The 13,497-nt window shown below is 48.6% G+C and overlaps 1 protein-coding gene across 1 annotated transcript in view; it reads right to left on the minus strand.

Moving 5' to 3' along the window:
* The window catches only part of Lrrc74a (leucine rich repeat containing 74A), a 49,908-nt gene that overhangs the window by 4,566 nt on the left and 31,845 nt on the right, over positions 1 to 13,497 (minus strand). The window contains 3 exon segments of the mRNA XM_045155590.1: positions 3,094 to 3,240; positions 8,425 to 8,520; positions 11,588 to 11,782. Coding sequence (XP_045011525.1) covers positions 3,094 to 3,240; positions 8,425 to 8,520; positions 11,588 to 11,782 — 438 coding nt within the window.

A 13,497-nucleotide genomic window follows, 5' to 3' on the forward strand; every position in this document is an offset into this window, starting at 1 on the left:
ACTAAGTTGCCCAGGCTGGCCTTAAATTCACTCTAGCCCAGGCAGACCTTGAACCTGAAATCCTTCTGCCTAAGCCTTCTATGTGTTGGATCACAGGCATGTACCTCTAGGCCTGGCCCATGCTTTCTTTTTTCTTTTTTTAAATTTTTATTAGCATTTTCCATGATTATAAAAAAAAAAACCCATGGTAATTCCCTCCCCCCCCCCACTTTCCCCTTTTCTTTTCTTTTTTTTTTAATTATTCCTGAGACCCAGGGACAGCTGTCAGTCTGACTCCCAGTCCTCAGCTCCTGCCTGCTCAGATCACTCCTGTTTTTTTTTTTAAATTTATTTGAGAGAGAGAGAGAGAGAGAGAGAGAGAGAGAGAGAGAGAGAAGATTGGGTGCATCAGGGTCTCCAGCCACTGCAAATAAATTCCATATGCATGCACCCCCTTGTGCATCTGGCTCATGTGGGTCTTGGGGAATCAAGCCTTGAACCGGGGTCCTTAGGCTTCACAGGCAAGCACTTACACTTAACCACTAAGCCATCTCTCCAGCCCTTTTTGTTTTTTTTTTAAAGAGGTAGAGTCGGTAGAGTCTGTATCCCAGACTGACCTGAAACTCACTCTGCAGCCCCAGGCTTGCCTCGAACTCACAGCAATCCTCCCACCTCAGCCTCCAGCCCCTGAGTACTGTGATTCAGGATGTGCGCCACCATGCCCTGGCATCACTCCAAATTTCTCTCTCTCTTTTTTAAAAAGATTATTTATTTATTTATTTGGGAGTGACAGAGAGAGAAAGAGGCAGATAGAGAGCGAGAGAGAGAATGGGCGCACCAGGGCTTCCAGCCACTGTAAACGAACTCCAGACGCATGCGCCCCGTTGTGCATCAGGCTAACGTGGGTCCTGGGGAATTGAGCCTTGAACCGGGGTCCTTAGGCTTCACAGGCAAGCGCTTAACTGCTATGCCATCTCTCCGGCCCGTCTATATTTTTTAAATGTATATATTTTTAAATTTTATTTTTTATTTATTTGAGAGAAAGAGAAAGAGGAGGGGAGAGAAAGAGAGAGAAAAAGTGTGCCAGGGCCTCTAGCTGCTGCACATGAACTCCAGACGCATGCGCCACCTTGTACATCTGGCTGACATGGGTCCTGGGGAATAGAACCTGGGTCCTTTGGCTTTGCAGGCAAACACCTTAATGTCTAAGCCATCTCTCTATATTCTTTTTAAAAATATTTTTATTTATTTATTTGAGAGAGAGAGAGAGAGAGAGAGAGAGAGAGAGAGAGAGAGAGAGAATGGGCATGCCAGGGCCTCCAGCCACTGCAAATGAACTCCAGACGTATGTGCCACCTTGTGGCTTATGTGGTTCCTGGGGAATCAAACCAAGGTCCTTTGGCTTTGCAGGCAAAAGCCTTAACTGCTAAGCCATTCCTCCAGCACTTCTATATTCTTTTGAAACAAGGGGTGAGGCGCCCACTGTGCCTCAGAGAATTCCCTGTCTTTTCACCGAGGCCTCTTGCTCCTCTTGCAAAACCAGTTTTCCCTTGGTTCCATCGAGGTCAGCTTTCTCCTAAACAAACCTAATGCAGAACTTTTCATACGGTACTAATTTTCACGTGAGAGACTTTTCATTTAGTCCTGGAAACTGAGACATAGAGGCAGGAGGCAACCTGAGGGTCTCACAGCCCTCCAGATAGCATCAACAGAGGCGCCTCCACATCACCAAGGGATGCAGACCGGGGCCTGTCACGGCTCTGTGAGGCACTGGGAGGGGCCACATGAGCCACAACACCCCTTTCACTCAACAGTCTCCTGGCTTTTACATTTTCTGTCTATCTTTCTTTTCTTCTTCTTCTTTTTTTTTTTGGTTTTTCAAGGTAGGGTCTCACTCTAGCCCAGGCTGACCTGGAATTCACTATGGAGTCTCAGGATGGCCTCGAACTCACGGCGATCCTCTTACCTCTGCCTCCTGAGTGTTGGGATTAAAGGCATGCGCCACCATGCCTGGCTAATTTTTACATTTTCATTGTTATACTTAATTCTAGTGACTTACCAGAGTCAACCCAAGACAAGACCTGAGCCAGGTCAAATTATCACTAGAAATCACTTTGGTTGAAATAGCAGGACAGCCACGCTAACCACAGGGCGACTGGGTATCCTCACCAGCTGTCAGGGAGAGGCTGTGTTTCCTGGGCGTTTATTACATGCCAGGCACCACTCCAAGCACCTTATACATACAAAGTCATTTGGCCTTCTTGGCAGCCTTACAGTTCTTATTTCTGTGCCCATTTTACAAGTGAAAAGACTGAGGCAAGAGGGTCTCAGTGATTTGCCTTTGGTGGTACATTAGTAAACAGAGGGTTCCAGGTGGTAGAATCCATCCTGTGCCAACCCCCTCCCGTTTCTTGTAAACCGTAGCTCTTCCCTGTTTTGAAAGTCAGGGAACAGCGTCCAGGGATCTGATATCCCCAGGGAATACGCCACATCTACAGTGCAAGGGACTGGGGAAGTCCTTGTTAGAAAGAGATGCGCAGGGGCTGGAGAGATGGATTGGTGGTTAAGGCATTTGTCTGTAAAGCCAAAGGAGCCAGGTTCCATTCCCCAGGACCCATGTAAGCCAGATGCACAAGGTGGTGCATGCATCTGGAGTTCATTTGCACTGGTGGAAGGCTCTGGTGTGTTCAATCTCTTTCTGTCTCTCTCAAGTAAATAAATAAAACATTACAAAAAAAAAAAAAAAAACCAGATTGGGGCTGGAGAGATGGCTTAGTGTGTTAAGGCACTTGCCTGCAAAGCCAAAGGGCCCAGGTTCAACTCTCCAGTACCCATGTAAGCACAAGGGAGTGCATGCATCTGGAGTTTGTTAGCAGTGGCTAGAGGCCCTGGCACACCCATTCTCTCTCTCTTTCTCTCTCTCTTTCACACACACACACACACACACACACACTCTTCCCCTGCCTATTTCTTTCTCTCTCTTGAATAAATAAAGAAAAATAATTTTTTTAAAAAGATGCCCAGACAGCTGGGGAGGGGAAGCACTGGATGGGTGATTGACAGTCCCATGGCCACTTCCCGCAGGGTTCCCTGTGACAGGAAGGCAGGCCTTACCTGGATCAGTCTCATGGGGTTGGTCCACAGGAACAGGGTTTTCTTTGTAGGGAGGCCTTGCAATCCCTTGAACACCACATCGAGCTGCGGGTGAGTGGAACACACGCTATCCAGTATTTTGGAGAACTGCTCGGATACCGGTACGTTCTGCAGCAGGGAGAGAGGAACCCATGGAAGGGTGCTGTCATTGTGCCATCCCTCTGCCAACCAGAGCGCCCTCCCCTGCTACCCAAGCTAAGTTCAGGAGCTTTTGCCTTTTCTGGTCTTTTCTACTAAGATGCTCCTGAACTGGGACACTTCCGGTGTTTTAGAACTTGGCGATCTGAGTTGGGCGTGGCGGTGCACACCTTTCATCCAAGCCCTTGGAAGGCAGAGGTAGGAGGATTATTGTGAGTTCAAGACCACTCTGAGACTACATAGTGAATTCCAGGTCATCTCTTATTCTCTCTCTCTCTCCTTGCAAATAAATAAATACAAATGGTTAAAAAAAAATAAACAAGAGCTGGAGAGATGGTTTAGGATTAAAGTGCTTGCCTGCAAAGCCAAAGGACCCAGGACCAATTCCCCAGGATTTGCCAGATGTACAAAGTGGTGCAGAGGCTGGAGGCCCTGGCGCCCATTCTCTCTCTCTCTCTGCCTCCTTCTCCTTCTCTGTTTCTCTCTCTCTCTCTCTCTCTCTCTCTCAAATAAATAAAAATTAAAAAAAAACAAACAAGCTGGAGCTGGAGACATGGCTTAGCATAAGGCACTTACCTGCAAAGCCAGAGGAGCTAGGTTCAATTCCCCAGGACCAATGTAATCCAGATGCACCAGATGGTACGTGCATCTGGAGATTGTTTGCAATGGCTGGAGGCCCTGGCACACCCATTCTCTCTCTCTCTCTCTCTCTCTGCCCCTCTTTCTCTCTCAAATAAATTTTAAAAAAATTAACTGAACTTGTGATTTGACTGATTTTTTTTCACCTGTTTGAGACAGGGTGTCATTCTGTATCCAAGGCTGGCTTTGAACTCATGGTGATCCTCCTACCTCAGCCTCCCAAGTGCTAGGATTAGTATCCTTTTCCAGGATGCCCCTCTCTCCCATGCAATTTTGATAAGGAGTCTAAGTTGTCCATATTTATGCTGTCTAGAGCAGGTGACTGGGATTATCCTAGCCACTTAGCCACTCTGTGGCTCACGGTGAACTGGGACCTCCTCTTGGGGCAGAACCCTCAGAGCTGCTTTCCAGAACATGGACTGCTGTGTCCATGCAGGAGAGTGATTGGACCTGCCCTCTACCATCTTGATCCACCTGTGTCTCCTCAGGTATGGGGGTCAGAGAACCTTTTGCCTTTTCAGAGGTTTAGACTCATGCTGAAGTGCTGGGGACTCTGCGGATCCCCTGGTCCTAGGAGCACAAAGCAGGAATCCCAATTCCTGTTTAGAGTCATGGCGGCATCACTGGCAGAAGGGGGGGGGGGGCTGGAGAGACGGCTCAGTGGTTAAAGGCATTTGTTTGCAAACCCTGATCACCTGGGCTTAATTCCCCAGCACCCAAATAAACGTACAAGGTGTCACATGCGTCTAGAGTTTGCTGCAGTGGTAAAAGATCCTGGAGTGCCCAGACTGTCTCTCCTCTCTCTCAAAACTCACAAATTAATTAATTCATTAAAAGTGGGAAGGAGAAGGCCATACTATGGCTTACATGTGGTTCGCTCCACCAAGGCTCATCTGTTGAATGCTTGGTCCCCAGGGTGGTGACATGAGAGGTGGGCTTTACAGAGATGGAACCTAGCGCAAGGGCGTTCGGTCGTGGGGTCATTGGGAGCACTGCCTCTGCAAGAAGTGATGAGGTTCTCACAGGACCCATCAGTTCTGGCAAGAGGAAGTTGTCATAAAGGAGCAAGACTAGGTCTCCCGCTTCCTGTCCGTCCATATGACCTTTCCTTCCCATATGCCCTCCACAGTGAAGTCATCTGCACAAGGTGAGGGGTTAGGAGGCCTCTCACTCTTTCAGCATCCAGAACTGTGAGCTAAATAGCACTGTTTTCTTTTGTTCTTCTCCAAATATTTATTCATTTATTTAAGATTAGAGAGAGGCGGACAGGGAAAGAGAATGGGTTTGCCAGGCCTCTAGCCCCTGCAACAGAACTCCAGATGCACGTGACACTTTGTGCATCTGGCTTACATGGATCTCGGTGACTTGCACCTGGGTCCTTAAGCTTCCCAGGCAGGTGCCTTAACTGCTAAGCATCTGCTCTCCAGCCCCATTCTTTTTTTGTTTTTTTAAGTGAGAGAGACAGAGAGAGAGAACTGGCACACCAGGGCCTCAGCCGCTGTAATCACACTCCATACACTTGTGACACTTGCTGCACATTTGCGACCTTGAGCTTGTGTCACTTTTGTGCATCTGGCTTACGTGGGATCTGGAGAGAGATTGAACATGGGACTGAACATGGCTTCACAGGCAAGCGCCGTGACCGCCAAGCGCCTCCCCAGCCCTCCCGCTCTCCTTTGAAAAGCACTCACCTTCAGACACTTAATCCTCACAGTGGGAAACAGACTAAGCGGATAACTCTTTGTTTTGGCAGCCTTATCTAGAGGCTCTGTGCCACCTATTTGTTTTTATTTCAAATATTTAAAAACTAATATTTATTTGCAAGAGGAGAGAGAATATGAATGAATGGGCACACCAGCCCTCTTACCACTGAACTCCAGATGCATGTGCCACTTTGTGCATCTGGCTTTATGTGGGTACTAGGGAATCAAACCCAGGCCATCAGGGTTTGCACGCAAGTGACTTTACCTCTGAGCTACCTCTCTAGTCCTATTTTAAATTTATTTATTTATTTATTTATTTGAGAGAGAGAGAGAGAAAGAGAGAGAGAGAGAGAGAGAGAGAGAGAGAGAATGGTCATGCCAGGGCTTCCTGTCACTTTACCTGGGTACTGGAGAATTGAATCCGGGCCAGCAGACTTTGTAGGCAAATGCCTTTATCCTGTGAGCCACCTCCCCAACCTGCACCATCTATCTTTTAAAAAATATTTTTAATTTTGATTTATTTTATTTTAAGAGGGAGAGAGAGAATGGGCACACCAGGGCTTCCAGCCACTGCAAAAGAACTCCAGATGCGTGCGCCACCTTGTGCATACAGCTTACATGGGTCCTAGGGAATCCGACTGAGGTTCTTTGGCTTTGCAGGCAAACGCCATCTCCCCAGTCTGCATCACCTATCTTTCAGGTCCCCTCAAGTCCCTGAGATAGTGCCTGGGTCCATGTTCTCCAGCAGCTCTGTGGAGAGGGTGGGAAGACGGCCACAAGACCTGGACCTGCGGTTGAGAACCAGAGGCAGGGCGGGTGAGGCTAAGCGGCTTTGAGGGCTGGGTGCAAAGTCACAGGTGCAGTGCGAGGGTGCAGAGAGGGCCTCTGGGGAAAAAGATGCAGGAGTGCGCAGGCGTGGTGGTGGTGGTGGGGGGAGCAAGTAAAATAAAAGCGCCGATATGATGCTTTCATAATGTTTAACAATCTATGGCAGGAAGGAATCCAAATTTGATGAATTATTCAGTTTGAAGACACTTGACTTCAAATCTTCAAAATATCATCACTCAGATAATTGTCAAGCATTGGAATAATCTTACAAAACATCACTGTGAAGCATTAGGAGAAGTGAAGGAGGGGCCGGGGAGGGGAATGGCTCTGGGTAGAGTGCTTGCTGGGCAAGTCTGGATCCTCAGTTCCCATGTAGAGAATGCCAAATACTGGGCACAGAAGTGAATGCCTGTAATTCTAGTCTGAGGAGGAGACACCGAATCCCTGGGGCTCACTGAGCAAGGCAGACAGCCATAGAGATCACCCCGTCTGTCAACTTCCGGTTCCCATGTCCATCACATCCATGTACGCACATATGCACTGTACTCACATATGTGTCCACAACTGTACACACACACACACACACACACACACACACACACACGGCAAGTGACAAAAGAACATTAAGGGACTTTCACATCATTACTTTTAAATAACTCTAGAGGAGGAGCTGGAACCCTGGGCCTGCTCATCTCATGTCTATTTCAGATTGCTTACAGGTAGAAATGAAGGAAAGCATGTGTTGTGGGATGAGCTATTCTCCCTTCCCCACAAAAGGAAGTTTTAACCCAGACCCCCCTCCCCACACCTGTGAATGTGACTTCATTTGGAAAGACTGTCTTTACAGGAGATGATTAAGTTACTAGGATGGGCCCTGACCTAAAAAGGGGCATAGGGGGCTGGAGAGATGGCTTAGCAGTTAAGGTGTTCGCCTGCAAAGCCAAAGGACCCAGGTTTGATTCCCCAGGACCTATGTAAGCCAGATGTACAAGGTGGCACATGCATCTGGAGTTTGTTTGCAATGGCTTAGGGCCCTGGCACACTGATTCATTCTCTCTCTCTCTCAGATAAATAAATAAGTAAATAATAAAATGCACATTTTATTTCTTTTCTTTTTTTTTTTTTTTTGTTTGTTTTGATTTTTCAAGGTAGGGTCTTGCTCTAGCCCAGGCTGGCCTGGAATTCACTATGCAGTTTCACAGTGGCCTCAAATTCACAGGGATCTTCCTACCTCTGCTTCCTGAGTGCTATGATTAAAGGTTTGTTCCACCTGCTCAACCTTAAAATGCACATTTTCTTAGAACTAGGAGAAGACAGGCCCACCTTGGGCTCTCAGTCCTCACACTTGATGGGAGGTTTGTGGTCAGCTTGCCTGCAAAGCCTAAGGACCCAAGCTCAATTCCCCAATACCCCTGTAAGCCAGATGCACAAGGGGGCGCACGCATCTGGAGTTCATTTGCAGTGGCTGAAGGCCCTGGGGCGCCCATTCTCTTTCTGTGTCACTTTCTCTCTCCCTCTGCCTCAGTCTCTCAAAAAATAACAAACATTTTTGTTTTGTTTTTCAAGGTAGGGTCTCACTCTAACTCAGGCTGACCTGGAATTCACTATGTAGTCTCAGGGTGGCCTCGAACTCACGGAGATCTATCTACCTCTGCCTCCCCAGTGCTGGGATTAAAGGTGTGTGCCACCATATTTCTTTCTTTTCTTTTTCTTTTTTTTAAACGGGGTTTTTGGATAGGGATGGACATGTGCTCATGGAAAATGCCATGAAGATGAAGGCAGACATCAGGATGGCATGTCCACATGCCAAAGAGAGCCAGCCAACATCCAGAAGGCAGGGACATGGACAGAGTCCCCCTCACACTGACAAGAAGCCACCCAGGCGACCCTGGCTGCTGTGCTTCCGGCCTCAGGGTTGAGGAACAATGCTGGCAGCTCTTGTGGCACAGTGGACATGGTGCAAGCCCAGCAGCTGGCCACTTACAGAGATGTCAAGCTCTTCCATCTTGGACTTGGGGTTCCTCTTGATGGCCAGGATAAGTGACGTGGCTCCCTCGGCGTTTATTGGGTTCAGGAAAATCTGTACGAGGGGTGATAAGAGAGGAGGAAGCTGTGATGGGGGTCAGGGAGGCTGTCTTCGAGCAACACTCACTTCTCCCCATCAAAGCGTGACCCCGTCTGCCTCCCACTTCTCTATCCGCATCCGTCTCTCTGTCCATCTGTTTGCCCATACATCCTCCTACCTATCTACTTATTGCTCACCACTTGTCCACTCATTCATCCATCCATCTTCCCATCCATCCATCCATCCGTCTGTCGGTCCGTCTGCCCTTCCATCCATCCATCTTCCCATCCATCCATCCATCCATCCATCCATCCATCCATACATACATACATCCACACATACATACATATATTTTCCCATCCATCCATCCATCCATCTTTCCATCCATCCATCCATCATCCATCAATCTGTCTGTCTGTCCATCTGCCCTTCCATCCATCCATCTTCCCATCCATCCATCCATCCATCCATCCATACATACATACATACATACATGTATTTTCCCATCAATTTTCCCATCCATCCATCCATCCATCCATCCATCCATCGTCCATCAATCCGTCTGTCTGTCCGTCTGCCCTTCCATCCATCCATCTTCCCATCCATCCATCCATCCATCCATCCATCCATCCATCCATCCATCCATCCATCGTCCATCAATCCGTCTGTCTGTCCGTCTGCCCTTCCATCCATCCATCTTCCCATCCATCCGTCTGTCCATCCATCCATCCATCCATCCATCCATCCATCCATTCATCCATCCATCCTTCTTCCCATCCATCCATCTGCAAACGTTTACTGGAGGCCTCCCAGGTGAAAAGGGTGGGTGGGCATTACTAGGTTTCTGCCTGCAGGTGACACTACAACACGCAGTCAGTTCTGAAGAAGGGGGACAGGTACAAATGGGGGGGGGAAGGGCTCACCAAAGAAGATATGGACAGACAGGTTCAAAGACGTGCCGGCGTGGTGTGAACAGAAGGAGGGTTTGGGCAGTAGTGCACATTCAGCAAACAGGGGCAGAGGGCAGGAAGCCACAGGGCTGGATCAGGTCTCCTCATGGTGGACCTTGCATGGTTAGGACACGATTGGTGCTGAGAGCCACTGAAGCGCAGGTGGATGTTAAGAAGAGGGAACGGAGGCTGAGGACATGGCTCAGTGGTTAAGGGCACTTGCCCGTAAAGCCTGTTGAGTGGAGTTTTTGATTCCCCAGCGCCCACGTAAGGCTGTACACAAAACATCTGTGATAGCACTGCACCCGTGACAATGTGAGGTGGAGCCAGGAGAGTCTGAAGCTTGCGGGCCAGCTAGCCTGGCATGTGTTTGTAGCAAGAAGATGGATGGGAAGATGGATGGATGGAAGGGCAGATGGACAGACAGACGGATTGATGGATGATGGAAGGATGGATGGATGGATGGATGGATGGATGGATGGATGGATAGATGGATGGATGGAAAGATGTATGTATGGATGGATGGACCCTTGGGCTGGAGAGATGGCTTAGCAGTTAAGCGCTTGCCTGTCAGGCCTAAGGACCCCAGTCGAAAGGGTACCCAGGGCATACAAAGCAGTCTATGGATGGTGGCTACTGCTGTTGGTGATCTCACTGGGTGGTTTCAAGAAGAAAGAGGACAATAGTCTCACAGAGCATGTACTCTGTGCCAGGTGTGTGGTGGAGCCTGGCATCTAGCCTTTGTGAACCTCCCTTCCCAGTGAGATTGTTTAGTTTCCTCAGATTGGGGAGGGGGTGGCCAGGGTTGAATATTGAGAACAATAGATTCTTTCTGTGGGAAGGGTGATGTGGTCTTCACCTGTAATCCAGCCAAGAATTTCCTTTACTACTTTATTTTTATTTTTGTTCCATTTATTTATTTATTTAAGAGTGACAGAGACAGAGAGAAAGAGGCAAATAGAGAGAGAGAGAGAGGGAATGAATGGGTGTGCCAGGGCTTCCAGCCACTGCAAACGAACTCCAGATGTGTGCCCCCTTGTGCATCTGGCTAACGTGGGTCCTGGGGAATAGAGCCTCGAACCGGGGTCCTTCGGCTTCACAGGCAAGCACTTAACTGCTAAGCCATTTCTCCAGCCCTATTATTATTATTATTATTATTATTATTATTATTTTGGTTCAAGGTAAGGTTTCACTCTAGCCCAGGCTTATCTGGAATTCACTATGTAGTCTCAGGGTGGCCTCAAACTCATGGCGATCTTCCTATCTCTTGCCTCCCAAGTGCTGGGATTATTTTAAAATTTTTTATTTATTTATCTGAAAGCAGGGAGAGATAGAAGAGAGATAAACAGAGAGAATAGTTGTGTCAGAGCCTCCAGCTGCTACAAATTCAGGCGCATGCATCATTTTGTGCATCTGGCTTTACATGGGCACTGGGAACCGAACCCCAGTCATTAGAGTTTGTCGGTAAGTGCCTGAACACCTGAGCCATCCCTCCAGCCCTTGTTTGTTTTTGAGGCAGAGTCCCATTCAAGGGAGGAGAGATGTGGGTGCTGGGAGCAACCCCTCATCAGGGAGGCTGCCAGCTCTCTGTGGAACAACTGCGTTCTGCAGAAGAACAGAACTAAAAGCGGGTTGCATGGATAGCCTGTGCTTGCCAGAAAGGAGAGGGGAGCAGACAGGAGGCCTTGGGTCCAGAGCCAGAGAGATCAGGGGGGCAAATCAAGGCTAGAGAAACACACCGGAACCAGAAGACGGAACACAGCAGCAAGAAGCTGTTGGGGTTACATCTAGAGGATAGCTAGCTGGGAGTGTGCATATGGAGTAGAATGGAGGTCCGATCCGTGTCCTCAAAGCACACTATGGCTCAGTGAAGAAAAGCCCAGAGAAAATAGGCGGGGAGAGGGGAGACGTGTTAAGAGGCACGTGTATCACCAGGGAGAGGGGAGGTGGCCTGGGGTCCACAGCCTGGAGATAGGCACGGGTAAGTGCACATGGGAGTGAGAGATGGAGGGAGGGCCTGGCAGTTCTCTCTAGCAGTAGCCAGCGGGCAGGCAGGCAGAGGGCAGGCTTGTCGATTGCATACACACAGACATAGACGCATAGCATGCCAGCCATCGCTCAGGGAGTCTTACCTTCAGCACTTGGAGGCTCTCGTTGACTTCTAGTCCCTTGCTGAGTTTGGAGGCCCCATCATTGCTGATCCCATTGCCACAGAGATCTATGTAGACCAGAGAGCTGTTGATTTTGAGGACATCCCCAAGGGCCTGAGCGCCTTCATTGCCAAAGCCATTCATGGAGACGTCCAGTTTCTTCAGGGTCACGTTAGACTCCAGGGAAGGAGGACAGCATAAGAGGCAATGTAAAGTGACACTAGCCAGGGCGAACACCATGATTGCCACCCAAACCTTGTCCTAACCCCACTCCTCACCCACACTCGCACTCACTCTCGCTCAAACAGGCTCTAATACTTAAGCTCACCCTAACCCCAGCCCTTGCCTTTGCCATAACTCTTCCCCTCAACGACATCCTCACCCTCACTCCAATCCTAACAGTAACTCTAATCCTCACCCTGTTATTAACTGTAGCTGTAACCCTAGCTCGCATCTCTACTCTAACCCCAGTACTATCTCTAACACTTATCCTCACCCTTACCCCACTGTAAACCCCACTCTCACCCTGATCCTCACCCTTACCTTAATCCTATCTGTAACCCTCATTCTCACCCTAACTCTAACCCTAGCTTTAATATTTGCCCCCATCAAAACCCTCTCCTTCTCTAATACTGACACGGACCCTACACTCAGCTAACCCTTAATATTACCCCAACCCTTGCTGTAGTTGAAACACCTTCAATCTAACCAGAAGCCTTTTATACTCCCTACCCCTATTTGAGAGTGAGAGAGAGAGAGAGAGAGAGAAAGAGAATGGGTGCATCAGGGCCTTTAGCCACTGCTAACTCCAGATGCATGCGCCCCTTTGTGCATCTGCCCTGCCTTACATGGGTCCTGGGGAATCGAGCCTTGCACTGGGGTCCTTAGGCTTCACAGGCAAGCGCTTAACTGCTAAGCCATCTCTCCAGCCCCATACTTCACCTTTACACTAATCTTATCCCTAGCTCTCACCCTGTCGTGGTTTGAATGTAAATGTCGATCATAGCCTCAGGCATTTTTCTTAGGGTTTTTTAAAATTTATTTTTTAAAAAAATTTTTATTTATTTATTTGAGAGCGACAGACACAGAGAGAAAGACAGATAGAGGGAGAGAGAGAGAATGGGCGCGCCAGGGCTTCCAGCCTCTGCAAACGAACTCCAGACGCGTGCGCCCCCTTGTGCATCTGGCTAACGTGGGACCTGGGGAACCGAACCTCAAACCGGGGTCCTTAGGCTTCACAGGCAAGCGCTTAACTGCTAAGCCATCTCTCCAGCCCTAAAATTTATTTTGAAATTTACTCAGTTATGAGAGAGAGAGAGAATTGGCACACCAGGGCTTCTAGCCTCTACAAACAAACTCCAGACACATGTGCCATGTGCATCTGGCTTATGTGGCTTCTGGGGAATTGAACCTGGGTCCTTAGGTTTGGCAGGCAAGCATGTTAACCACTAAGCTACCTCTCCAGTCTGCCTCAGGAATTTTTTTTTTTTTTTTGAGGTAGGGTTTCACTCTAGCTCAGGCTGACCTGGAATTCACTGTGTAGTCTCAAGGTGGCCTCGAACTTACAGTGATCCTCCTACCTCTGCCTCCCAAGTGCTGGGATGAAAGGCATGCGCCACCACACCTGGATACCCCAGTAGTTTTTTTTTTATTTTGGTTTATTTTTATTTATTTATTTGAGAGCGACAGACAGAGAAACAGGCAGAGAGAGAGAGAGAGAGAGAGAGAGAGAGAGGGAGAATGGGCGCGCCAGGGCTTCCAGCCACTGCAGACAAATTTCAGATGCGTGCACCCCCTTGTGTATCTGGCTAACGTGGGTACTGGGGAATAGAGCCTCGAACTGGGGTCCTTAGGCTTCACAGGCAAGCGCTTAACCGCTAAGCCATCTCTCC

This window comes from Jaculus jaculus, chromosome 7 (genome assembly GCF_020740685.1).
Source record: "Jaculus jaculus isolate mJacJac1 chromosome 7, mJacJac1.mat.Y.cur, whole genome shotgun sequence".
In the NCBI taxonomy this organism is placed as follows: domain Eukaryota; kingdom Metazoa; phylum Chordata; class Mammalia; order Rodentia; family Dipodidae; genus Jaculus; species Jaculus jaculus.